At 48.6% G+C, this 27,971-nt stretch overlaps 1 protein-coding gene across 1 annotated transcript; it reads right to left on the bottom strand.

Annotated features, from left to right (window-relative positions):
- Window positions 1–669: 669 nt before the first annotated feature.
- On the bottom strand, window positions 670–23,245 carry PLA2G10 (phospholipase A2 group X). The gene is made up of 4 exons (XM_030925126.1): window positions 22,715–23,245; window positions 18,370–18,520; window positions 14,192–14,298; window positions 670–871 (listed from the first exon to the last, which is right to left on the bottom strand). Exons 1-4 carry the CDS (start codon window positions 22,809–22,811, stop codon window positions 729–731), a joined length of 498 nt encoding a protein of 165 aa, XP_030780986.1. The 5' UTR covers window positions 22,812–23,245; the 3' UTR covers window positions 670–728.
- Between the last annotated feature and the right edge of the window lie 4,726 nt (window positions 23,246–27,971).

Raw genomic sequence — 27,971 nt, 5'->3', positions numbered from 1 at the left:
GATCCACCTGTCTCGGCCTCCCAAAGTGCTGGGATTACAGGCGAGAGCCACCGCGCCCGGCCTGGAACTACATTTTTAAAACTATAGATCCTAACAGATTATTCTGAATTATGGGAATTGGAATGATTTTTGTGTCTGCTCTATATTTCTCTGTACTTTTATTTTTTTTTTTAAAGCAATGAGTATGTACCACTTTTGTAATCATTGTGCTGGGCTTCCAGAAATGAGCCACCGCTGCAGGACAGGAAATACATTTTAAGGTGTAGTGGGATAAGGGAATACTCTTTCTTAAGCTAACAGCCACTGGACTTGAACTTCACCGGGTGGGCGTTGTATGGCCGTCTTGTTGATTGCTGCAACCTAGAACATAAAACATGGCCAGGCACACGGTAGGTGTTGGTTCACATTTGACTACCAGCCAACCAAGCAGGTTAGAAGACAAAGACCACCTTTTCATAAAGATGGAGCGAACCTCAAAAATGGAACCAAACCCAACACAGTGATAAATACAGTCATAGTTTTATAAAATAGGCGCAGGACTTTGGCCTTTAACTGCAAACCACATGGGCTCCAGTCCTGAGTTCCGGGATTGGGAGAGAAAGCAAACACAAGATTGTGGCTTTATCACTTGGGTTTGGGTTCCCTTCTGCAAATAACTGAATGCTGTTGTTCATTACTGAGAGGATGCTTTATTTCCTTGTGCGAAAGAGCATTTCAAGTCAAGGTAGTCAGTCACACTTGGGCGAGTCCCGCTCACATAGGAACTGGGGGTAGAAGAGGTACTTTAAGTTGTACTCAGTTTGAGCTAAGCAGTTAGCAATCTCCTGGTCACACTTGCACAAGAGTTCTTGGCATTTGTTCTCTGCTGGTCCTGGAATAAGTGGGGAAACTGAGATTAGAGCAGGGACCTGGAGAGACTCAAGGGAAACCAGTAAACCAGGAGGCAGGACGGGTCATAAATTATATTGCTGAGATGCTTGACAGTTCACCATGTGATCTCCATTGCACAGCTCCCCGGAAGCAGGTGATGTCAGCCTCATTTTACAGAAAAGGAAATTGAAAGTTTCAAATGGAGAGTCCACAGCCTGCTATACTGCTCTTCTGCATCGATATTACACGATTTCCTTTTTCTTTCTTTTTTTTTTTTTTTCCTGAGAAGGGGCTCGCTCTGTTGCCCAGGCTGGAGTGCAGTGGCACGATCTCGGCTCACTGCAGCCTCCACCTCGCGGGTTCAAGTGATTCTCCTGCCTCAGCCTCCCAAGTAGCTGGGACTACAGGCACAGGCCACCACACCCGGCTAATTTTTAAAATATTTTTAGTGGAGACGGGGTTTCGCCATGTTGGTCAGGATGGTCTCGAACTCCTGACCTCAGGTGATCCACCTGCCTCGACTTCCCAAAGTGCCGGGATTACAGGCATGAGCCACCATGCTTGGCCTGATACTACACGATTTCATTTGGAGATTCCCTTATATAAAAATAATAATAGTAATTATTTATTTTTTGAGACAAGGTCTGTTTCTCTAACCCAGGCTGGAGTGTAGTGGCAAGGTTGTGGCTCACTGCAGCCTCCGCCTCCTGGACTCAAGTCATTCTCCCACCTCAGCCTCCCATGTGGCTGGGACTACAGGCCCACCACCATGCCCAGCTAATTTTGTATTTTTAGTAGAGATGGGGTTTTGCCATATTGCCAGACTGGTCTTGAACTCCTGGGCTAAGTGATCCACCCGCCTCAGCGTCCCAAAGTGCTAGGATTACAGGCACAAGCCACCACTCTCAGCCCATAATAATTTTTTTTTTAAAAAAAGATACTTATTCTCAATATACTAGGCATAGAAGGAACATACCTCAAAATAATAAAAGTGATATATGACAAACCCACAGCCAACATCATACTGAATGGGGATGAGTTGAAAGCATTCATTTCCCTTAAGAGCTGGAACAAGACAAGGATGCCCACTCTCACCACTTCTATTCAGCGTAGTATTGGAAGTCCTAGCCAGAGCAGTCATGAAAGAGAAAGAAATAAAGGGCATCCAAATGGGAAAAGAGGAGATCCAACTACCTCTGCCAATGATATGATTGTATACTTAGAAAACCCTAAAGACTCCTCCAAAAGATTCCTAGATTTGACCAATTAATTCAACAGTCTCAGGTTACAAACAAGTAGCACTGCTATACATCAATAAGGACTAAGCTGAGACTGAAATCAAGAACTCAGTCCCTTTTATAATAGCTGGGGGGAAAAAAAAGCTACCCTAAACATAGTAATATACTTAAGCAGGAAGGTGAAAGATCTCTACAAAGAGAATTACAAAACACTGCTGAAAGAAATCATAGATGACACAAACGAATGGAAATACATCCCATGCTCATGGATTGGAAGAATCAATATAATGAAAATGACCATACTACCCAAAGCAATCTACAGATTCAGTGCAATTCCTATCAAAATAACAACATCATTTTTCACAGAGGAGACAATCCTAAAATTTATATGGAACTAAAAAAGAGCCAAATAGTCTGGACACAGTGGCTCACGCCTGTAATCCTAGCACTTTGGGAGGCTGAGGTGGGTGGAACACCTGAGGTCAGGAGTTCGAGACCAGCCTGGCTAACATGGTGAAACCTCCTCTCTACTAAAAACACAAAAATTAGTAGCTGGGCATGGTGGCAGACACCTGTAGTCCCAGCTACTTGGGAGGCTAAGGCAAGAGAATCGCTTTAACTTGGGAGGCGGAGGTTGTGGTGAGCCAAGATCGTGCCACTGCACTCTAGCCTGGGCGACAGAGTGAGACTCTGTCTCAAAAAAAAAAAAAAAAAAAAAAAAAAACCCAAAAACAAAGAAAAAAGAGCCTAATAGCCAAAGTAATCTTAAGCAAAAAGAAAAAAGAACAAATCCGGCCAGGCACAGTGTCTCACACCTGTAATCCCAGCAAATTGAGAGGCTGAGGTGGGTGAATCACTTGAGATCAGGAGTTCGAGACCAGCCTGGCCAACATGGTAAAACCCCATTTCTACTAAAAATACAAAAATTAGCCAGGCATGATGGTGTGCGCCTATAATCCCAGCTGATCGGGAGGCTAAGGCAGGAGAATCGCTTAAACCTGGGGGGCAGAGGTTGCAGTGAGCTGAGATCATACCCCTGCACTCCAGCCTGGGTGACAGAGTGAGACTCCGTCTAGAAAAAAAAAGAAAAAGGCCGGGCGCGGTGGCTCAAGCCTGTAATCCCAGCACTTTGGGAGGCCGAGACGGGCGGATCACGAGGTCAGGAGATCGAGACCATCCTGGCTAATACAGTGAAACCCCGTCTCTACTAAAAATATACAAAAACTAGCCGGGCGAGGTGGCGGGCGCCTGTAGTCCCAGCTACTCTGGAGGCTGAGGCAGGAGAATGGTGTGAACCCGGGAGGCGGAGCTTGCAGTGAGCTGAGATCTGGCCACTGCACTCCAGCCTGGGCGGCAGAGCGAGACTCCGTCTCAAAAAAAAAAAAGAAAAAAAAAAAAAAAAAAGAAAAAAAAGAAAAAGAAAAAATCTGTAGGCATCACTACCCAGCTTCAAATTATACTACAAGGCTATAGTAACCAAAACAGCATGGTACTAGTATAAAAGTAGATACATAGACCAACAGAGCAGAATAGAAAACCCAGAAATAAAGTTAAACACGTACAACTAACTGATATTCAACAAAGCACTCAAGGCCAGCCGTGGTGGCTCACACCTGTAATCCCAGCACTTTGCGAGGTCGAGGCGAGCGGATTGCCTGAGGTCCATGCTCAAGACTAACCTGACCAACATGGAGAAACCTTGTCTCTACTAAAAATACAAAATTAGCTGGGCGTGGTGGTACATGCCTGTAAGTCCAGCTACTCAGGAGGCTGAGGCAGGAGAATCGCTTGAACCTGGGAGGTGGAGGTTGCAGTGAGCAGAGATCGCACCATTGCACTCCAGCGTGGGCAACCAGAGTGAAACTCCATCAAAAAAAAAAAAAAAACACTCAAAAACATAAATTGGGGAAATGACACCCTATTCAATAAATGGTACTGGGAAAACTGGATAGCTACATGCAGAAGAATGAAACTGGATCCGTATCTCTCACCACCTACAAAACTCACCATATACCTCAAGTCAAGATGGACTAAAGACAACCATAAGAATTCTAGAAGAAAACCTTGGAAAAACTCCCCTGGACATTGACTAAGACCCCAAAAGCAAATGCAACAAAAACAAAAATAAATAAATGCGACTTAATTAAACTAAAAAGCTTCTGCACAGCAAAAGAACTAATCATCAGAGTAAACAGACAACCCATAGAATGGGAGAAAATATTTGCAAACTACATATCTGACAAAGGACTAATAGCCAGAATCTACAAAAAACTCAAATCAAGAAGAAGAAAAAAAACTCATCAAAAATTGGGCACATGGCCAGGCACGGTGGCTCACACATGTAATCCCAGCACTTTGGGAGGTCGAGGTGGGCAGATCATGAGGTCAGGAGTTCAAGACCAGCCTGGCCAACATGGTGAAACCCCGTCTCTACTAAAGATACAAAAATTAGCCGGGTGTGGTGGCTCATGCCTGTAATCCCAGCTACTTGGGAGGCCGAGGCAGGAGAATCGTTTGAACCTGGGAGGCAGAGGTTGCAGTGAGCCAAGATTGCGCCACTGCACTCCAGCCTAGGCGACAGAGCAAGACTCTGTCTTAAAAAATAAAAAAAATAAAAAAAATTAAAAAAGTGAGCACATAACATCAGCAGACATTTCTCAAAAGATATACAAATGGCTAGCAAACGAAAAAATGTTCAACATCAGTCATCATCAGGGAACTGCAAATTAAAACCATAATGAGATACTAACTTACCCCAGCCAAAATGGCCATTATTAAAAACTCAAAACAGACGTTGACCTGAATGTGGTGAAAAAACAATGCTTTTAGATTGTTGGTGGGAATGTCAGTTAGCACAGCCTCCATGGAAAACAGTGTGGAGATTTCTCACAGAACTAAAAGTAAATCTGCTATTCTTTCTAGCAATCCCACTACTGGGTATCTACCCAAAGGAAAATAAGTCATTATATCAAAAAGAGCTGTGCACGCATATGTTTATCACAGCACAATTCACAATTGGAAAGATACAGAACCAACCTAAGTGCCCATCAACCAATGAGTAGATAAAGAAAATGTGGTGGCTGGGTGCAGTGGCTCACGCCTATAACGCCAGCACTTTGGGAGGCCAAGGTGGGCGGATCATGAGGTCAGGAGTTCAAGACCAGCCTGGCCAATATGGTGAAACCCTGTCTCTACTAAAAATACAAAAATTAGCCAGGAGTGGTGGTGCGTGCCTGTCTTCTGCAGCAACTTGGATGAAGCTGGATGAAGCAACTTGGATGAACTGATGTTGGTATTTTGATAAGGATTGCAATGAAGCTCCTTCACTTATTCTAAGTGATGAAACTCAAGTATGGAAAACCAAATACTATATTGTCACTTATAAGTGAGAGCTAAGTTATGAGCGGTACAGAGGCATATAGAGTGGTATAATGGACACATTGGAGACTCCGAAGTGGGGAGGGATAAAAAGCTATGTATTGGGTACAACATAGACTACTTGGGTGATGGGTGCGCTAAAAGCTCAGATTTTGGGTGTGGTGGGTCACGCCTGTAATCCCAGCACTTTGGGAGGCTGAGGCGGGCGGATCACAAGGTCAAGAGATTGAGACCATCCTGGCTAACATGGTGAAACCCCGTTTCTACTAAAAATACAAAAAATATTAGCCGGGAGTGGTGGCGGGCGCCTGTAGTCCCAGCTACTCGGGAGGCTGAGGCAGGAGAATGGCATGAACCCGGGAGGCGGAGCTTGCAGTGAGCTGAGATGTGCCACTGCACTCCAGCCTGGGCAACAGAGCGAGACTGCGTCTCAAAAAAAAAAAAAAAAAAAGCTCAGATTTCACCACTATACAATTCATCCATGTAACCAAAAACTACTTGTACCCCTAAGGCTACTGAAATAAATAAGAAGTAAACATTTAAAAAAAGAATATTTCGGCCGGGCGCGGTGGCTCAAGCCTGTAATCCCAGCACTGTGGGAGGCCGAGACGGGCGGATCACGAGGTCAGGAGATTGAGACCATCCTGGCTAACACGGTGAAACCCCGTCTCTACTAAAAATACAAAAACTAGCCGGGCGAGGTGGCGGGCGCCTGTAGTCCCAGCTACTCGGGAGGCTGAGGCAGGAGAATAGCGTAAACCCGGGAGGCGGAGCTTGCAGTGAGCTGAGATCCGGCCACTGCACTCCAGTCCGGGCGACAGAGCGAGACTCCGCCTCAAAAAAAAAAAAAAAAAAAAAAAAAGAATATTTCTGGAATGTTTTAATTTTTCATAACAAACATGTATTGGGTTTGAATCAGAAAAAGTATGTAAATGAATGGTTGAATGAATGGTTGGATAGACGGATCCCTCACCATGCACTCCTGCTTCTTGTTACTGGGGCAAAATTCTCACAACATAAATTTTATCATTTCAAAGTGTGCAAGTCAGTGACATTTAGTACATTCACAATGCTGGGCATCTATCTAATTCTAAAATTTTTTTTTTTTTTTTGAGATGGAGTTTCACTCTGTTGCCAGGCTGGAGTGCAGTGGCATGGTCTCAGCTCACTGCAACCTCCGTCTCCCAGGTTTAAGTGATTCTCCTGCCTCCGCCTCCCGAGTAGCTGGGACTACAGGTGCACACCACCACGACTAGCTAATTTTTGTGTTTTTAGTAGAGACCTAGTTTTACCATGTTGACCAGGATGCTCTCAATCTCTTGACCTCGTGATCTGCCTGCCTCAGCCTCCTAAAGTGTGGGGAATACAGGCGTGAGCCATTGCGCCCAGCATTCTAAAACATTTTTATCACCCCAGAAGAAACCTCATTCCCCTGAAGCAGGCACTCCCCATGGATGGATGGATGGATGGATGGATGGATGGATGGATGGATGGATGGATGGATGCTGGATGATGGATGATGGATAATGGATGGCTGGATAGATGGATGGATGGAAGATGGGTGGATGGATGATGGATGGATGGATAATGGATGGATGGAAATTGGATGGATGGATGGATGGATGGATGGATGGATGGATGGATGGATGGATAGATGGATGAATGAATGGATGGATGGATGATGGATGGATGGATAGATGGATGATGGGTGAATGGATAATGGATGAATAGATGGCAAGACAGATAAATGGATAAAAATAATATGTGTAAAAATTAGTAATAGAACCAGCCAGTGCAGGAACGTCTTCCTGCCTGTAAGCTTTCCATGGGCTACTGCACAACAGAAACCCTCAGAGAAAAATGATGGTAGTTGTGGGGGGACTCTTGAGGAAGGAGCCACTGCAGCTTCCTGGCTATAGCCCCAGGGTGGCATACAGGGCTGGCTGGAAGCCGGCTTTCCAAGGACAGGAGAGTGCTCAGCTGCAGGGCGACTGGGACAAATACCCCAGCCAGCTCCTCTTCCCCTCACACCCTCACCCATCCACTGGCAACTCCTGCAGTTCCATCCAGCCAGATGTGTCCAGAAGCCAGTCCCTCCCACCATCTCCACGGCCACTCCATGCCCAAGCTACCTCTCTCCAAGACCACTGCAGCAGCTTCACAGCCACATCCAGCTTCCACCCTTTCCCCCTCCTGGGTTTCTACCATGTGGCAGCCAGAGTGGTTTGGTTAAAATACATATCAAGGCCAAGTGCGATGATTCACGCCTGTAATCCCAACATTTTGGGAGGCCGAGGCAGGTGGATCACCTGAGATCAGGAGTTTGAGACCAGCGTGGCCAACATGGTAAAACCCCATCTCTACTAAAAGTACATAAATTAGCAGGGCAAGGTGGCACACACCTGTGATCCCAGCTACTCAGGAGGCTGAGGTGGGAAGATTGCTTGAGCCCAAAAGGCAGAGGTTGAAGGGAGCCGAGATCATGCCACTGCACTCCAGCCTGGATGACAGAGCAAGACTCCATCTCAAAAAAAAAAAAAAAAAAAAAAAAAATCCAAATCAGATAGTGTCCTTCCCCTGCTCAAAACCCTCCTTGGCTCCCCATCTGTCTCAGAGAAGAGCCTCCAATGCTTTAGGAATCTAGCCCCTATCACTCTCCAACATCATCCCCTACCTGTCTCACTCTGGGGGACTCTGCTCCAGTCTCACTGCCCTCCTTGTGACCTTCAGACCACCCAGGCACTTGTGTGTACCCCAGGGCCTTTGCACTGGCTGCGCCATCACCTCCACATGGCTGCCTCCTCTATTCCTCAGGTCCCTGCTTCATTGGTGTCTCCAGGAGACTTTCTCTTACCCCAACCACTCTCAGTAACAGAGAAACCCTCACCATGCACTCCTGCTTTCTGTTATTGGGGCAAAATTCTCACAACATAAAATTTACCATATTAAAGTGTACAGTCAGTAGCATTTAGTACCTTCACAATGCTGGGCACCTATCTTGTACTAAAACTGTTATCACCCCAGGCTGAGTGTGGTGGCTTAGGGCTGTAATCTCAACACTTTGGGAGGCTGAGTCAGGAGGATTGCTTGAGGTCAGGAGTTCAAGACCAACCTAGGCAGCATAGCAAGACACCATCTCTACAAAAAATACAGGCTGGGCGTGGTGGCTCACGCCTGTAATCCCAGCACTTTGGGAGGCTGAGGCGGGCGGTTCACAAGGTCAGGAGTTCAAGAACAGCCTGGCCAACATGGAGAAACCCCATCTCTACTAAAAATACAAAAATTAGCCGGGCGTGGTGGCACACGTTTGTAATCCCAGCTACTAGGGAGGCTGAGACAGGAGAATCACTTGAACTCAGGAGGCAGAGGTTGCAGTGAGCCGAGATAGTGCCATTGCACTCCAGTCTGGGCAATAAGAGCAAGGCTCCATCTCAAAAAATAATAATAATAATACAAAAATTAGCTCAGCATTGTAGCACATGCCTGTAGTCCCAGCTACTCGAGTGACTGAGGCAGAAGAATCCCTTAATCCCAGGATTTTGATACTGCAGTGAGTTGTGATCCTGCCACTGCACCCCAGACTTGGTGACAGATCGAGATCATCACCCCAATAGAAATCCAATTCTCTTTAAGCAGTTGCTCCCCATTCCCACTCTTCTGCATTCCCAGCAACCACTAGTCTACTTTCTATTTCTGTGGATTTGCCTATTCTGGACAATTCATATAAATGAACTCATACAATACACGTGACCTTTTTTTGTATTCCTCACAGAGCAACAGAAAGCCTCTATACGTGACCTCTTGTGTCTGGCTCTGTTCACTCAATGCTGTATTTCTTCTTTCTTTCTTTTTGCTTTTCTTTTTTTGAAACAGAGTCTCACTCAGTCGCCCAGGTTGGAGGGCAGTGGCATGATCTCTACTCATTGCAACCTCTGTCTTCCAGGTTCAAGCAATTCTCCTGCCTCAACCTCCCCAGTAGCTGGGATTACAGGCATCCGCCACCACAACCGGCTAATTTTGTATTGCTAGTAGAGCCGGGGTTTCACCATGTTGGCGAGGCTGATCTCGAACTCCTGACCTCAAGCGATCCACCAGGCTCAGCCTCCCAAAGTGCTGGGATTACAGGTGTGAGCCACTGTGCCTGGCCTTTTTTGTTGAGGCAGGGTCTCACTCTGTCACCCAGGCTGGAATGCAGTCGCATGATCATGGCTCACTGCAGCCTGGACCCCCTGAGCTCAAGTGACCTTCCCACCTCAGCCTCCCAAGTAGCTGGAACTACAGGCATGCGCTACTATGCCAAAGTCTCACTATGTTGCCCAGACTGGTCTCAAATTTCTGGGCTCAAGTGATACTTTTGCCTTGGCTTCCCAAAGTGTTGGGATTACAGGTAGGAGTCATTGTGCCGAGCCCATCATATTTTCAAAGTTCATCCATGTTGTAGCGGGTATAGTAATTCACCTGCTTCATTTCTCAACACAATAGTTACAAAGCATTTGGCGCACACACTGCTTCCCTGTCTCCTCCTTTTAGACTACAGTACCCTGTTGCTCTGCCTTGCCCAAAACCTAGCATGGAGCCCGGCAGAGTAGACTCACAATAATATTTGTTGACAGACCATAGAAAAGCCTTAGAAAAGCACTTCATCCTCATGCCTGTAATCCCAGCATTTTGGGAGGCTGAGGTGGGCAGATCCCTTGAGGTCAGGAGTTCAAGACCAGCCTGGCCAACATGATGAAATCACGTCTCTACTAAAAATAAAAATAAAAAAAAAATGTTTTTACCTGGGTGTGGTGGTGTGCAGCTACTTGGGAGGCTGAGGCAGGAGAATGGCTTGAACCAGGGAAGTGGAGGGTGCAGTGAGCTGAGATAGCGCCACTGTACTCCAGCCTAGGCAACAGAGTGAGACTCTATCTCAAAGAAAAGAAAAAGGAAAAGGAAAAGGAAAGGAAAAGGAAAAGGAAAAGGAAAGGAAAAGGAAAAGGAAAAGGAAAAGGAAAAGGAAAGGAAAGGAAAGGAAAGGAAAGGAAAGGAAAGGAAAGGAAAGGAAAGGAAAGGAAAGGAAAGGAAAGGAAAGGAAAGGGGCACGGGGGAGAGGGAAGTGGTGAGGGAGAGGGGAGGGGGGAAGGGGAAGGGAGGGGAGGGAAGGGGAGAGAAGCGGAGGGGAGGGAAGGGGAGAGAAGCGGAGGGGAGGGGAAGGGAGGGAAAAGGAAAGCAAAGCCATACACAATCTCCAGTGCTCATACAACCCCAGCAACTCTGGTCTGTTACTCCCATTTTACAGATGAGGAAAGTGAGGCTTACAGGTATTTGGTAACTCATCCAAGGTCACAGAACTGGGAAGGGGTGGACCAGGATTCCAGCCCAGGATCTCCTGACCCAGCACCTCTGCCTGTCCTCTTACTCTTCTCCCTGAGCAACAAAGATTCCTCCAACAGCAAGACCTGGCCCCACTGCTCCATGACCTCAGGAACCCGATGGCATCACGTCTTGAAGAAGAATAAAAATTTGAAAGGAAAAATAGCTCCCGAGGGTTAAGTTTAAAATTAAGGCCTGCTAGTAAATATTATTATAGGTTTAAAATTTTTAAAATATATTTAAGTCAGGCCCATAAATGGAAAATGGGCCAAACCTGTAATTAAATAAACAACTATGTTCAGAATATCTCCAAACAGAATAAGATAATATTTTTAGTCCAAAATGCATAATAGATATTTTAGTTCCTTTCATTTGGTTCAGAGAAGACAGTTCTGTAAACAGGCACAGACTCTACCAACAGACACACCAATATTTTATAAATATCATTTCCACCTGGGTAGGACCAAGCAGAATATGCAAATTGAAGGGAGAAAGGAAAGATTTTCAACAGATTTCCCACTGAAGCCTCATTTCACCTCCTCGTCACCCACACCAGAAGGGGGCAGTCTGGGGGAATGAGTCACTTACTCTCCCTGAGCCTCAGTTTCCCCTTTATTTATGTCTTTTGTAGAGATAGGGTCTCTTTATGCTGCCAGGGTGGTCTCGAACTCCTGGGCTCAAGCTATCCTCCCGCCTTGCCCTCTCAAAGTGCGGGGATCATAGGTATGAGCTACCATGCCCAGCCAGTTTCCCCAACTCTAATGAGAAGGCTGGATTCAGATGATGCCTGGGGCATGTTCAGGCCTAAAAACTGATTATATCATCATATTTATTCAGCTTTGCTCTTATGCCAAGTTCTAATCCATAGTAAGGAGATACAGCTGAAGATCTAAAAACATACTTCAAGTAGGCCGGGCGCAGTGGCTCGTGCCTGTAATCCCAAAACTTTAGGAGGCTGAGGCGGATGGATCAGGAGTTCGAGACCAGCCTGGCCAACACGGTGAAACCCCATCTGTACTAAAAAATATATAAAAATTAGCCGGGTGAGGTGGTGCATGCCTGTAATCCCAGCTACTCAAGAGGCTGAGACGGGAGAATCGCTTGAGTTCAGGAGGCGGAGGCTGAAGTGACCTGAGATCACGCCATTGCACTCCAGCCTAGACAACAAGAGTGAGACTCCATCTCAAACAAACAAACAAAAAAAACGTTAAAAATTAGCTGGGCACTTGGCCAGGTACAGTGGCTTATACCTGTAATCCCAGCATTTTGGGAGGCCGAGGTGGATGAATTGCTTGAGGTCAGGAATTCGAGACCAGCCTGACCAACAGGGTGAAACCTCATCTCTACTAAAAATACAAAAATTAGCTGGGCATGGTGGCAGGCACCTATAATCTCAGCTACTCAGGAGGCTAAGGCAGGAGAATCGCTTAAACCAGGGAGGCAGAAGTTGTAGTGAGCCATGATCGTACCACTGCATTCTAGCCTGGGTGACAAAGTAAGACTTTGTCTCAAAAAAATTAGCCCAGCATCGTGCCACACACCTATAGTCCCAGCTACTCAGGAGGCTGAGCCAGGAGGATAGTTTGAACCCAGGAGTTTGAGGCTGCAGTGAGCCATGATCATGCCACTGTACCCCATCCAGCCTGGGTGACAGAGCGAGACCCTGTCTCAAAAAAAGAAGTAAAACAGGATTACCGTGTGACCCAGCAATTCCACTCCCAGGTATACACTCCAAACAATTGAAACCAGGTACTCAGATAAGTACTTGCTCATGAATGTTCACAGCGGCACTATTCACATAAGCCAAAAGGTAAAAACAACCCAAATGCCTGTCACTGAACGAATGGATAAACAAAATGTGATCTATCCATGCAGCAGATATTATTCATTCATAAAAGGAATGACGTACTGACACACGCTATTAATACAACATGAACAGGATGGGTGCGGTGGCTCACGCCTGTAATCGCAGCACTGTGGGAGGCTGAGGCAGGTGGATCACTTGAGGTCAGGGGTTCAAGACCAGCCTGGCCAACATGGTAAAACTCCATCTCTGCTAAAAATACAAAAATTACCCAGGCATGGTGGTGCACGTCTGTAATCCCAGCTACTCAGGAGGCTGAGGCAGGAGAATCGTGTGAACCCAGGAGGCGGAGGCTGCAGTGAGCCGAGATGGCACCACTGCACTCCAGCCTATGCAACAGAGTGAGATTTCGAGTCAAAAAAAAAAAAAAAAAAAAAGAGCAAACCTCAAAAACATTATGCTAAGTGAAGAAGGCAGAAACATAGTGTACAATTCCATTTACATGAAATATCTAGACAGGGTAAATCCAGAGATAGAAAGCTGGTAGTCCGGTAAGTTTACCAGGTGTTGGTGGTAGGGAGGAATGGGAACGGACTGCTTAAGGGGAAAGGGATTTTTCGAGGCGGAGTGATGAAGATGTTTAGGTGGTGGTTGGATGACATTGTGAATATTCTAAATATCACTGAATTATACACTTTAACATGGCTAATTTTATGTTATATCTATTTCCTTTTTTTTTTTTGAGACAGAGTTCCGCTCTGTCACCCAGGCTGGAGTGCAATGTTGCAGTCTCGGCTCACTGCAACCGCCGCCTCCTGGGTTCAAGCAGTTCTCCTGCCTCAGCCTTCTGAGTAGCTGGGATCACAGATCTGTGCCACCACACCTGGCCAATGTTAAAAAATCCTTTAAGTTGTTTGTAGAGATGCGTTCCTGGCCTCAAACGATCCTCGTACTGGTCCTGACCCCTAGTCCCTTTCTGGTAAACATTTACATTGTTGATGCCATTTCTATCTTCTTCCTTGTTGTCCAGACATCAAAGAATTAGGTCTCTTCAGGGTTTTCTTTTTCAAGTGCTCAGTGTTAAAGATCACTCACATTACGACCAGACACCATGGCTCACGCCTGTAATCCCAGCACTTTGGGAGGTCGAGGCGGGCGGATCACTTGAGGTGGGGAGTTTGACACCAGCCTGGCCAATGTGGTGAAACCCCTCTACTGACAAAAATACAAAAATTAGCTGGGCATGGTGGTGCATGCCTGTAGTCCCAGCCACTTGGGAGGCTGAGGCAAGAGAATCGCTTGAACCCAGGAGGCAGAGTTTGTAGTGAGCCAAGATCACACCACCACACTCTAGCCTGGGAGACAGAGTGAGACTCTGACTCAAAAAATCAATAAAATAAATATCACTAACATTAGATACACCCAAGGGGTGGTCTATAGAGAGTTGGAAGCAGTGGTTATTGAAACGGGCACGGAAGTCATCTAGCCGTGCCAGGATGCCCAGGGGATACTCAGGGTGGGTGGCATGGTGATGCTGGGGACTCACCGCACAAGACGCTCTGATTGACGCACTGCCAGGAGTAGCGCTCTGTCTTGGGGCTGCAGCCAGCCTCTTCAGCTCGAGTGTAACAACAGTCGTGGCGATGGCAGCACCTGCGGATGTCACATGGGCAGGACAGCAGGTGGGTGAAGCTCTCTCCCGGCCCTTCTCTCTTGCCAGGACCATGGGTGACTGATGACTCCCAGCGGGGCACAGCAGCCTCTTATCTAAGCTTTTTTTTTTTTTTTTTTTTTTTTTTTTTTAAGAGACAGGGTCTTTCTCTGTCACCCAGGCTGGAGTGCAGCAGCACAGTCATAGCTCACTGCAGCCTTGAACTCCTGGGCTCAAGCGATCCTCCCACCTCAACAATCCCAAGTAGCTGAGACTATAGGCACATGCCACTATGCCTGGCTAGTTTTATAATTTGTATTTCCTTTGAGACAGGGTCTCTCTCTGTCACTCAGGCTGGAATGCAGTGGCTCAATCAGCTCACTTTAGCCTTGAACTCCCAGGCTCAAGTGTTAACTGCCACCTCAACCTCCCAAGTACGCTACTACAGGAACACAAATTCCTTTTTTAAATTGTTTGTAGAGATGGGGTCTCATGGCCGGGTGTGCTGGTTCATGCCTGTAATCCCAGGACTTTGGGAGGTCGAGGCGGGCGGATCACGAGGTCAGGAGATCAAGACCATCCTGGCTAACATGATGAAACCCCGTCTCTACTAAAAATACAAAAAATTAGCTGGGCGTGGTGGCGGGAGCCTGTAGTCCCAGCTTCTGGGGAGGCTGAGGCAGGAGAATGGCATGAACCTGGGAGGCGAAGCTTGCAGTGAGCTGAGATGGCGCCACTGTACTCCAGTCTGGGAGACACAGCAAGACTCCGTCTCAAAAAAAAAAAAAAAAAGAAAGAAAGAAAAGAAAAAAGAGATGGGGTCTCACCATGTTGCCTAGGTTGGTCTCAAACTTCCAGGCTCAAGCAGTTCTCCTACCTCAGCCTCCCCAAATGCTGGGATTACAGGTGGGAGCTACTGTATGCCTGCTCTTGTCTAAGCTGTTTCCCTGAAAATCCCTGTCTTGGGTAATGATTCCATTGGCCCCACCATGCCCTGTCCTGCCTCTCTGGCTGTGCCCAAGCTTGGTCCCTGCCTGTCTGCCTCACTGTCTGGGTCTCAAGTTCCCAGGACATATGACTCCTCTTTCTTCTTGGAGTGACCCAAGCCCTGCCACTTCCTGACTTTGCCCACACTGTACCCTCTGCCTGGGGCAACTTCATGTCTGCCCTTTTGTCTCTTAGGTCTCATCCTAGGCACAAGCCCCTGCCTCTGGAGGTCATCCAGGCCTCCCCAGGCTACACCCGCTCATAAAATCGGATTCCTTCCCTTCAGGGCAGGTTTATAATGAAACCCTCCTTAAAGGCCGGGTGCAGTGGCACCCATCTATAATCCCAGAACTTTGGGAGGCTGAGATGGGAGGATCACTTGAGGCCAGGGGGTCAAGACCAGCCTGGGCAACGTAAGGAGACTCTTGGCTCTCTTGTCTCTATAACAAATTTAAAAATTAGCTCACCAGGCCAGGAGCAGTGGCTCATGCCTGTAATCCCAACACTTTGGGAGGCTGAGGCACGTGGATCACGAGGTCAGGAGTTCAAGACCAGCCTGGCCAACATGGCGAAACCCTGTCTCTACTAAAAATACAAAATTAGCCAGGCGTGGTGGTGTGCGCCTGTAATCCCAGCTACTCGGGAGGCTGTGGCAGGAGAATCACCTGAACCCAGGAAGTGGAGGTTGCAGTGAGCCAAGATTGCGCCATTGCACTCCAGCCTGAGCAACAGAGTAAGACTCTGTCTTGAGAAAATAAAAACACAAAAAAATCAGCTCACCATGATGGCACATGCCTATAGTCCTAGCTACTTGGGAGGCTGAGGTGGGAGGATTCCCTTCAGCCCAGGAGTTTGAGGCTGCAGTGAGCTACTATGATTGTGCCACTGCACTCTAACCTGCGCAAAAGCGAGACCCCAGGCTAGAGTGCAATGGCGCGATTTCGGGTCACTGCAACCTCCGCCTCCCAGGTTCAAGCGATTATGCTGCCTCAGCCTCCTGAGTAGCTGGGACTACAGGCATAGGCCACCACACCTGGGTAATTTTTGTATTTTTAGTAGAGACAGGATTTAGTAGAGACCATGGCAAAACCCCATCTCTATTAAACAAATCTCTACTAACCCCACCTCTACAAAAAACAGCTGGGCATGGTAGTGCACACCTGTAATTCCAGCTACTTGGGAGGCTGAGGCACGAGAATCATTTGCATCTTGGAGGCAGAGTTTGCAGTGAGCTGAGATCGCACCACTGCACTCCAGCCGGGATGACAGAGCGAGACCCTGTCTCAAAAAAAGAAACAAACAGCATCAACAACAAAAAAAAAAACCCGCTGCATCAATCACAGCCTTCCAGCTAGGGGAGAGGCGGCCGAATTCTGCCCTCTGCTAACTAGCTATAGCTTTGTGGAAATGGGTGAGTGGCGTGCCCTTCTGAGCCTCAGGGCCCCATCTGTAAAATGGGCATAACTGTCACGCCCGTCTTTAAGAACAGCCTTGGGAGCCGGGCACGGTGGCTCACGCCTGTAATCCCAGCACTTAGGGAGGCCGAGGCGGGTGGATCACAAGGTCAGGAGATTGAGACCATCCTGGCTAACACGGTGAAACCCCATCTCTACCAAAAATACAAAAAATTATCCGGGCGTGGCGGCGGGCGCCTGTAGTCCCAGCTACTCAGGAGACTGAGGCAGGAGAATGGTGTGAACCCAGGAGGCGGAGCTTGCAGTGAGCCGAGATCTCGCCACTGCTCTCCAGCCTGGGCGACAGAGAGACTCCGTCTCAAAAAAAAAAAAAAAAAAAAAAAAAGAACAGCCTTGGGGGTAAATGAGTGGAAGTCATGGAAAGATCTCAGTCCACAACCTTCCGCAGAGCAGGCGTTTCTCACACAGTAAGTAGCAAGAGTGTAGAGGCTTAGGCATGAATCCAGCCAGACTGCCTGCATTCAAATCCCAGTTCCCACATCTTGGTAACTATGTGGCTCCAGACAAGCTACTTAATGTTTCTTTTTTTTTTTTTTTTCCAGATGGAGTCTTGCTCTGTCACCCAGGCTGGAGTGCAGTGGTGTGATCTTGGCTCACTGCAATCTCCGTTTCCCAAGTTCAAGTAATTCTTCTGCCTCAGCTTCCTGAATAGCTGGGAATACAGGCACCTGCCACCACACTCAGCTAATTTTTGTATTTTTAGTAGAGACGGGGTTTCACCATGTTGGCCAGGATGGTCTCGAACTCCTGACCTCGTGATCTGCCTGCCTCGGCCTCCCAAAGTGCTGGGATTACAGGCGTAGCCACCACATCTGGCCACATTACTTAATATTTCTGTGCTTTGGTTTCTTCATCTGTGAAATGGGATTGTTGTGAGAACTCAAAGGGATTTCCAGGGCAGTTCCTAGTGTATAGTCTGGCTGCCTTTGTGCGTGTGTGTGTGTGTGGGTGTGTTTAATATAGAGACAGGGTCTCACTATGTTGCCGAGGCCGGTTTCAAACTCCTGGGCTCAAGCGATCCTCCTGCCTCGACCCAAAGTGGTGGGATTACAGGTGGGAGTCACCACACCTGATCACTTTATACTATTATTATTTTTTTCTTTTGAGATAGGGTCTCGCACTGTCGCCCACGCTAGAATACAGTCATGCACCCAACTTACCGCAAACTCTGCCTCCCAGGTTCAAGCAATTCTCCTGCCTCAGTCTCCCGAGTAGCTGGGATTACAGATGCCCACCACCACACACAGCTAATTTTTGCATTTTTAGTAGAGATGGGGTTTCACCATATTGGCCAGGTTGGTCTTGAACTCCTGACCCCAAGTGATCTGCCCGCCTCGGCCTCCCAAAGTGCTGGGATTACAGGAGTGAGCCACCGCTCCTGGCCAATTTTTTAAGGCAATGTAATCATGGGCAGGGTAAGGGGCAGCTGGTACCAAGATCTGGCCCCACTGGCCATGTTATCCAAGAGGCCTCTGCCTGCCTGCAAAGTAGTACCGCATGCTGGCATCTCCCTGGACCAAACCCCAGCTTCAGTTTTGGGTACTTCCTCATAAGCCTTGACTACCCCAGAGTGTGAGGGAGTTGGTAGCCTGGGCCCAGGCATGCACTCACCAGTCAATGGCATCGCGAGGCTGGCCATGGCCTCCCAAGCCACAAAAGCAACCATATTTCATATAGGCGATGGGGGTTCGGGAACCAACACAACCCACAGTTCCTGCCAGTTCCAGGATCCCACGCCGCTGCACATGTAATGTCCTGGAGGCTGGGGGTAAACAAAGGCGACAGGCTGCAGGTCAGGGCTTCCCAGACCCCTGGGAAGGGCATTAGCCTGAGAAGAGCCTAGGTGTTACAGCCTGGCTGTCTGGGTTTGAATCCTACTTCCTAGCTGTAAGACCTTGGACAAATTCCTAACCTGTCTGGGCCTTGGTTTCCTCATCTCTGAAATGGGGGATAAGCTGACTTCAACTCATATGAATGAAATGAGATAATGAGTATAAAGCCCCTGGTGCATGAAAAGGCTAACTATTATAAGTTAGGGCCAGGTGGCTCACACCTGTAATCCCAACACTTTGGGAGGCCCAGGCGGGCAGATCACCTGAGTCAGGAGTTCAGGATCAGCCTGGCCAACATGGTGAAACCCCATCTCTAGTAAAAATACAATTAGCCAAGCATACTGGTGCATGCCTGTAATCCCAGTTACTAGGGAGGCTGAGGCAGGAGAGTCACTTGAACCTGAGAGGCAAAGGTTGCAGTGAGCCAAGATTTTGCCACTGCACTCCAACCTGGACGACACAGCAACACTCTCAAAAAAAGAAAAAAAAAAAAGGCTAACTATTATAATCAAGGTCCTCAAGGTAGCCAAGAAGGGAAAAAAGAATCATGCATGAAACGTTTGTCCAGTTCATGTTGGGCACTGGGCATCACGGATGAGCCTACAGGTGTCTGTCACCAAGGTGGGCTCCTCTGTGGCAGCTCCTGGGCCCTGGGACTGCCCTGTGCTCATGGCTTCCCCTCCAGACTCAGGCTCAGGGCCCTTGGCATCTCCTCTTATTTTCACTGCTCAGACAGGAAGGCCCCTTGGCCTGAGCCCAGCCATTTATCTAGATCCTGGCAGAGCTCGGACACGTAATGGTGCCCAATGCATGTGACTGGAACCCCTGCATTGGACATGTAGGAAAGGAGGCCAGCCGGCAAAGGTAACCCCACATTCCCACAGCCAGCAGGAACCCGAGCAGAGGCTTCGACCCAGGCTTCTGACTTGCAAACCAGTGCTCCTTCCTCCTTACACAGTAACAACAGGGGAAGGTGGCCTTCCAGGTTGCCAGAGCCGAGTGGTACCAGCAATAGAGTGGAAGCTCACACACAGGCCTGCCTGCTTCCTGGGTTAGGGTTAGGGTTTTTACGGCTCCAGGAGGATGATGCATTGTGTTTGATCATCATTTTTTTTTTTTCTTTTTTTTTGAGACAGAGTCTCATTCTTGTTGCCCAGGCTGGAGCACAATGGTGTAATCTTGCTCACAGCAACCTCTACTTCCCAGATTCAAGCAGTTCTCCTGCCTCAGCCTCCCGAGTAGCTGGGATCACAGGTGTGCGCTACCACACCCAGCTAATTTTTGTATTTTTAGTAGAAACGGGGTTTCACCATGTTGGCCAGGCTGGTCTTGAACTCCTGGCCTCAGATGATCCACCTGCCTCGGCCTCTCAAAGTGCTGGGATTACAGGCGTGAGCCACTGTGCTCGTCCTGATCAGCTTCTCTCTTTTTTCTTTAGAGACAGGGTGTCACTCTGTTACCCACACTGGAGGGCAGTAGCACAATCATAGCTCACTGCAGCCTCCAAATCCTCTGCTTGAGCGATCCTCCTGCCTCAGCCTCCAGACATACAGGCATGCACCACCATGCCCAGCTAATTTTTAAATTTTTAGTAGATATGGGGTCTCACTATGTTGCCCAGGCTGGTCACAAACTCCTGGCCTCAAATGATTCTCCTGCCTTGGCCTCCTAAGGTGCTGGGATTCCAGGCATGAACCACCATGCCCAGTCTCATTTCTGTTTTATCTAGAACATGTTTTCATCATGCTGACTTTTTTGAGAAGTCCAGGCCAAATTTAATTTCCATTTTGTCTTTTTATCAGTGGAAAAAGTAGCATATTTATGTTGGGGGACAAAGATGAATCAAATAGGAAGAAAATGTGAAACGCATTTGGGGCCAGGTGCAGTGGCTCATGCCTCTAATCCCAGCACTTTGGGAGGTCGGAGCGGGCAGATCACCTGAGGTCAGGAGTTCCAGACCAGCCTGACCAACATGGAGAAACCTTGTTTCCACTAAAAATACAAAATTAGCTGGGCATGGTGGCACATGCCTGTAATCCCAGCTACTTGGGAGGCTGAGGCAGGAGAATCGCTTGAACCCAGGAGGAAGACGGTTGCAGTGAGCCGAGATTGTACCATTGCACTCCAGCCTGGGCAACAAGAGTGAAACTCCATTTCAAAAAACAAAAAAAAAAAAAAAAAAAAAAAAAAGGAAAATCAAACCGCATTTGGTGTTCAAAGCTTCGCCTTCCTCTCTGTATGATGAGTCCTCACTCTCCCAGCAGCCCACGCCTCTGCCTGAAACCTCCATGGCTCCCACAAGTCTGGTTAAAGCTAAGGGGTCTCAATGCACCCCAAGTCCTGGGGGTAGTCAGCCCCTCTCACCTTTCCCTCATCCTCTCACACAAGAGTCATTTACTGTCCCTCCAGTTATGCCCGGTCACGCAGACACTCTGCTGCTCAAATGCCCTCACCCCATCCTCATCCTGCTGCCAGGCCACCTCCCTCCAGAATCCACCTTGCCTGCCAGGTGGCCACAGGGACCCTCACCATCCTGTCTGCTTGGGGCAGTGCCCTCCAGCCTGGGGGGTCTTCCAGAGCAGATCTCTGGCCAAGCGCACTGGCCATGCCTGTAATCCCAGCACTTTCGGAGGCTGAAGCAGGTGGATCATCTGAGGTCAGGAGTTCGAGACCAACCTGGCCAACATGGTGAAATCCTGTCTCTACTAAAAATACAAAAATTAGCCAGGTGTGGTGGCACACGCCTGTAGTCCCAGCTTACTCAGGAGGCTGAAGCGGGAGAATCTCTTGAGCTCGGGAGGTGGAGGTTGCAGTAAGCCGAAATTGCGCCACTGCACTCCAGCCTGGGCAACAGCGAGACTCTGTCTCAAAAAAAAAAAAAAGCTGCTGAGCTCTGAATTAAGCTGCCCTGGCACACAGTGAGCTTCCAGAATTGGTCCCTTGACCTCTAAATCCACCAAGACCCAGGGAACACGCCCACCCTGAGCACCCCTAACAATGTCCCAGTCCCAACACTGTACCCTGAAGCTGTCCCCAAAGGTTCCCCTTCCACCCTCACTGACCACTCTCTGGTATCTCAGAGCCCTAGCAACACCCCTATAGAGGGAGGGTTCCAGGCATGGGGCGGGCATGGAGCACTGTGCTTATAACCAAGCAAAACACTCCCTCTGTGCCAACATAGGTGGGGCAGGTCACGTTGGGGTCTGTTTGCCCTGTCTGCCCAGTGCAACCTCCCTGGCGAGTGCCAGGGTTGTCTATGCATCCTGTGAGCCCCAGGGTCTACGTACACATATGTGTGTCTGTGCCTCTCTGTGTGTGTGTGTGTGTGTGTACACTGCGCATCTGAATTGTCCTGAGTGCTGTCTTGAGTATCCTCGAGCTGTGTGTGCGTGTGTCCCCCTAGCAGTATCTCAGTATTTTTGCCTGTGGGAGCCGCATACGGTGAGCTGCACACCTGAGTGCCAGGTGAGTCAGGGGCCGGTCCTGTGCCTGCGCATCTGTGTGCTGGCAGTGTCTGCATAGTCCTCTGTGGGTACACGTATCTGTGCACCCCAGAAATGGGCAGTCACCCAGGGGACCTCTCTACGGTGACCCCAAGGGATGGAGAGTGAGATAGGGACAGTATGTTCTGTGTGTGTGTGTGTGTGTGTGTGTGTGTGTGTGTGTGTGTGTGTGTGTCACAGGGGTTTGTTGTACAGGGGCACAATCTGTTCTTCTCCCACCCCCAAGCCGGGCCCTTTCTGCCCCTGCTCCTCCCACCCTCTGGTGTCTCACATCTCAGGGACAGGTGGAATGAAGGCTAAGTTCGCGGACCCCAGGTCAGGCCATCCGGGAGGCTTCCGGGCTGCTGGAGAGGGTCACAGCCGGTTGGCGGAGGGAGCCAGGAGAGGACTCTGCGCCCCTGGGGAAGGGTTGGGCTAGTTCTGGGTCCCTGGGAGGAGTGAGTGGGGGATCCTGCAGAGGGCTGGGGCGCAGAGTGTGGGTGAGCATTAGAAGAGCGAGCTGGGGGCTCTAGGGCTCCTAGGAACTTGGGGAGGGATGGGAGGCAGGGCAGCTGGGTCCCTAGGAAAGGCTGGAGGAATCCCGGAACTCCTGAGTTCCGGAAAAGCCCCTTCCTCACTTACCCTCGCCGGACCCGGGGCCAGGTCCAGGCAGCAGCAGCAGCAGCGACGGCAGCAGCAGGAGCAGCATGATTGGCAGGCACACAGGTAGCGGCCCCATCGGAGGGTGGCAGGGGTGGGACGGTGCTGCCCGGCCACCGGAGGCACCAACCCCGGCGGACACACACCCCGCCTGCCACGCCCCGGCCCGGCCCCTGACCTCACCTTCCCTCGGGCCCCAGGCGGAGCCAGCTAGGGGCGGGCACCTGGGGCGGCGCAAAGGCGTCCTGATCTCTGCATTTTGGTCTCTGAAGGGGCTCGAGAGGCCGCCGGGGCGCTGGGCACGGGACTGGGAGTCAGACCCAGGGAAGTCTCCTCGGAATAAGGGAGCAAAAGGCGCTCTTTTGATGTTATTATTCCTCCAGCCCCTCCCCCGCTCACCTGGGCGCCCAAAGGGAGCAGAAGACTTGGAGGAGTAGTCCTGAATTTAACGTTTTAATCTTATTTGGCCGGGCGCACTGGCTCACGCCTGTAATCCCAGCACTTTGGAAGGCCGAGGCCAGCGGATCACCTGAGGTCAGGAGTTCAAAACCAACCTGGCCAACATGGCGAAATCATCTCTACTAAAAATGCAAAAATTAGCTGGGCTGATGGTGCGCACCTATGATCCCAGCTATTTGGGAGGCTGAGGCACAGGAATCGCTTGAACACGGAAGGCAGAGGTTGCAGTGAGCCAAGATCACACCACTGCACTCCAGCCTAGGTGAGAGCCAGACTCCGTCTCTCTCTCTCTCTCTCTCTGTCAGTATATAGAGAGATGATTGTCCCCAGTCTCTCTCTCAGTCGAGAGAGAGAGAGAGAGAGAGAGACAGACAGACAGACAGACAGACAGACGGAGGCTGGGCGCAGGGCTCATGCCTGTAATCCCAGCACTTTGGGAGGCCAAAGCGGTTGGATCACCTGAGGTCAGGAGTTCAAGACCAGCCTGGCCAACATGATGAAACCCCATCTCTACTAAAAATACAAAAAATTCCCCGGGCATGGTGTTGGACGCCTATAATCCCAACTATTCAGGAGGCTGAGGCAGGAGAATCGCTTGAACCTGGGAGGCGGAGGTTGCAGTGAGCCAAGATCACACCACTGCACTCTAGCCTGGGCAACAAGAACAAACCTCCGTCACACACACACACACACACACACACACACACACACACACACAATTAACCAGCACGTGTGTAGTCTCAGCGGCTGGGGAGGCTGAGGCACAAAAATCGCTTGAATCTGGGAGGCAAAGGTTGCAGTGAGCCAAGATTGCACCACTGCACTCCAGACTGGGTGACAGAGCAAGAACTATCTCAAGACCGGGTACGGTGGTTCATGCCTGTAAAACCAGCTCTTTGGGAGGCCAAAGTAGGGAGATGACCTGAGGTCAGGATTTTGAGACCAGCCTGGCCAACATGATGAAACCCTGTCTCCACTAAAAATACAAAAAATTAGCCGGGCATGGTGGTGGGCACCTGTAATCCCAGCTGCTCGGGAGGCTGAGTCAGGAGAATTGCTTGAACCCAGGAGGCAGAGGTTGCAGTGAGCCAAGATTGCGCTATCCACTCCAGCCTGAGTGACAAGACCGAGACTCCGTTTCAAAAAAAAAAAAAAAAAAAAAAAAAGATTCTGTCTCAAAAAAAAAGAGAAGTCTTGATCTGTGATCTTGGGAAAAGCTGTTCACATCAAGGATGCCATCTTCTTCTGGTGAAAAACTTCCCTCTTGTGAGATTGTGAACCCAAAGTTCAAGATCCTGAAGTTTTGCTGTAGTGTGGATGGCAAGGACATTCTTTCTCTGATGTTCTCAGAAGATCCAATCTTCAGGTTCTAGATTGTGAAGGAATTGATTGTCCCAAGTCAGTGAGCCATAAAAAGCTTTCAGTACCTGGTGAAAATACACTGTAGCATAATGATCTACTGTTATAATATCAGCCCTCTTGCATGGGAAAGCAACCAAAAAACATGCATTGAAAATGACAATTGACAACTGAAATGTTTAAATGGCCCATGAGGTAGCCAAATGTACCTGAAGCTTTGTCTTCCCAGGAATATGGATTTGACAAACCAAACATTGTGAACTATTTTAGCAATTTATAAGTCAGCACACCAATACATATTTAATTTGGATCATTTTGTGTTTTCTATGATGAGTCATGGAATGCAGAGCCTTTTATTTTTCGTTTTTAGAGGGAGTTTCGTTCTTGTTGCCCAGGTTGGTGTGCAATGACGCTATCTCGGTTCACCGCAATCTCCACCTCCTGGGTTCAAGCGACTCTATTGCCTCAGCCTCCCAAGTAGCTGGGATTACAGGCATGTGCCACCACGCCCGGCTAATTTTTTTTTATTTTTAGTAGAGATGGGGTTTCTCCATGTTGATGAGGCTGATCTCGAACTCCCGACCTCAGGTGATTTGCCCGCCTCAGCCTCCCAAAGTGCTGGGATTAGGAGCCGTGTGAGCCACTGTGCCCAACTGCAGAATTTTTAATAACAAACGCTCTAAGGAGTCAGGAAGGACAAGGTGGCCATCTTGATTCTCCATGAGTCCATGGTTAACATCGGACTTATGTGCTCTTGAATATCCGTTGTTTCTCCAATTTACGTGCATAGCATTGATACCTAATGGGTTACCATAGGTAATTTCACTTAGACCTTGGAGTTCATTCAAATTGTATATCGAGGCTGGGCAAGCCCACAAAAAAATTAGCTGGGCATGGTGGCACAAGCCTGTAATCCCAGCTACTTGGGAGGAGGTGGAGAATCCCTTGAACCTGGGAGGAGGAGGTTACAGTGAGGGGAGATCTCTCCACTGCACTCTAGCCTGGGCGACAGAGCGAGACCCTGTTTCAAAAGCAATAAAAAAGACTGGCGTGGTAGCTCACGTCTGTAATCCCAGCACTTTGAGAGGCCGAGGCGGGCAGATCACAAGGTCAGGAGATCGAGACCACGGTGAAACCCCGTCTCTACTAAAAATACAAAAAATAAGCCAGGCGTGGTGGCGGGCGCCTGTAGTCCCAGCTACTTGGGAGGCTGAGGCAGGAGAATGGCGTGAACCCGGGAGGCGGAGCTTGCAGTGAGCTGAGATCCGGCCACTGCGCTCCAGCCTGGGCAACAGAGCGAGACTCTGTCTCAAAAACAAACAAACAAACAAACAAACAAAAACAAAGTGTACTCACTGGATGGGGTGGCTCACGCCTATAATCCCAGCACTTTGGGAGGCCAAGGTGGATGGATCACCATAGGTCAGGATTCAAGACAAGCCTGGCCAACATGATGAAACCCCATCTCTACTAAAAATACAAAAAGTTAGCTGGGTGTGGTGGCGGGCACCTATAATCCCAGCTATTCCAGAGGCTGAGGCAGGAGAATCACTTGAACCTCTGAGGCAGAGGATGCAGTGAGCTAAGATTGTGCCATTGCACTCCAGCCTGGGCGACAGAGTGAGACCTGTCTCAAAAAATAAATATAAAAAATAAAAAGCTGGTATGTTCCATTAATTCCTGCTGGCCCGACAAAGGCAGCCTAGGAATTCTAGATGAATGGAATGAATAACAACTTGCTAGAAATACATAGGAAACAAAACGACTATTCACAGAACCAAATAAAAGCCTTCCACTAGAAACCAAAAAAAAAAAAAGGTTATATGTATATGCGTACACAAGCAAAGCCAGAAGAGAATAAATAGCAAATGAATGAAAATTAGAAGGAAAAACAAATAGGAAACCATCTCTAAATTTTTTTTTACTCAATCTACCCTGAATGCTACAGCATTACCCAGGGCCCCAGAAAATACACACAATACTTTATTCCTGATAAACAATTCAATGTCCTTAAGTCCACCAATATCACCATACATTCTGTGCAAATCAAGACATTTACTCAGCTGGGCACAGTGGCTCACACCTGTAATTCCAGCACCGTGGGAAGCCAAGGCGGATGGATCATCTGAGGTCAGGATTCGGAGACCAGCCTGGCCAACATGATGAAACCCCATCTCTACTAAAATATAAAAATTAGCCCGGTGTGGAGGCGCACACCCGTAATCCCAGGTACTCGTGTGCCTGAGGCAAGAGAATTGCTTGAGCCTGAGAGGCGGAGGTTGCAGTGAGCCCAGATTGCGCAACTACGCTCCAGCCTGAGTGATAGAGGGAGACTCCATCTCAAAGAAAAAAAAAAGATTGTAGACCTAAAGTTAACATTGGCATGTCCTTGATTATAGGAGGCCAGCAAATAATTTCCTTATGAATAATATGCGGGTGGCAGCCCTTCCCAGATGCCTGAGGCCTTTTCTTGCTCAGTAGGCAGCTGTCTGGCTGTTACGTGATGTTAGGAACAGCTATTCATTTGGAAAAGGGTGTTGCAATGACCTTCCCTTTTGCATAAGAAGATGGGGGTGCTGGGATCCTGAGATTTTAAATTTTCCTTTACAACGTACCCATATGTGCTCAATATTGAAAAGACATGACAATTGGTCAGGCGTGGTGGCTCACACCTGTAATCCCAGCACTTCGGGAGGATGAGGTGGGCGGATCAGAAAGTCAAGAGATCAAGACAATCCTGACCAAAATGGTGAAACCCTGTCTCTACTAAAAATACAAAAATTAGTTGGGCATGGTGGTGGGCGCCTGTAGTCTCAGCTATTCAGGAGGCTGAGGCAAGAGAATCACTTGAACCCAGGAGGCAGAGGTTGCAGTGAGCCAAGATCGCACCACTGCACTCCAGCCTGGCAACAGAGGGAGACTGTCTCAAAAAAGAAAAGAAAAGAAAAGAGATGTCAATTGCAGTGCAAAATATCTGTTCCCTTTTGGTCCCCAGTGCCAATGCTACCCCATTCATCGCCAATTTTTGTTCATGTCTCTTCCTGACTACTTTTTTTTTTTTAGAGATGGAGTCTCACTCTGTTGCCCAGGCTGGAGTGCAGTGGTGTGATCTCAGCTCACTGCAACCTCTGCCTCCAGGTTCAAGTGATTCTCCTGCCTCAGCCTCCCGAGTAGCTAGGACTACAGGTGTGTGCCACCACGCCCAGCTAATTTTTGTATTTTTAGTAGAGATAGGAGTTTACCATGTTGGCCAGGCTGGTCTTGAACTCCTGACCTCAGGTGATCCACCCACCTTGGCCTCCCAAAGTGCTGGGATTACAGGCATGAGCCACCGTGCCCAACATTATTTTATTTATTTATTTATTTATTTATTTATTTATTTATTTATTTATTTTGAGATGGGGCTTCCCTATGTTATCCA

The sequence above is a fragment of the Rhinopithecus roxellana genome, chromosome 20 (genome assembly GCF_007565055.1).
Source record: "Rhinopithecus roxellana isolate Shanxi Qingling chromosome 20, ASM756505v1, whole genome shotgun sequence".
NCBI lineage: Eukaryota > Metazoa > Chordata > Mammalia > Primates > Cercopithecidae > Rhinopithecus > Rhinopithecus roxellana.
Note: the sequence above shows the minus strand (reverse complement) of the source record. Positions and strands in the feature narration are given on the sequence as shown.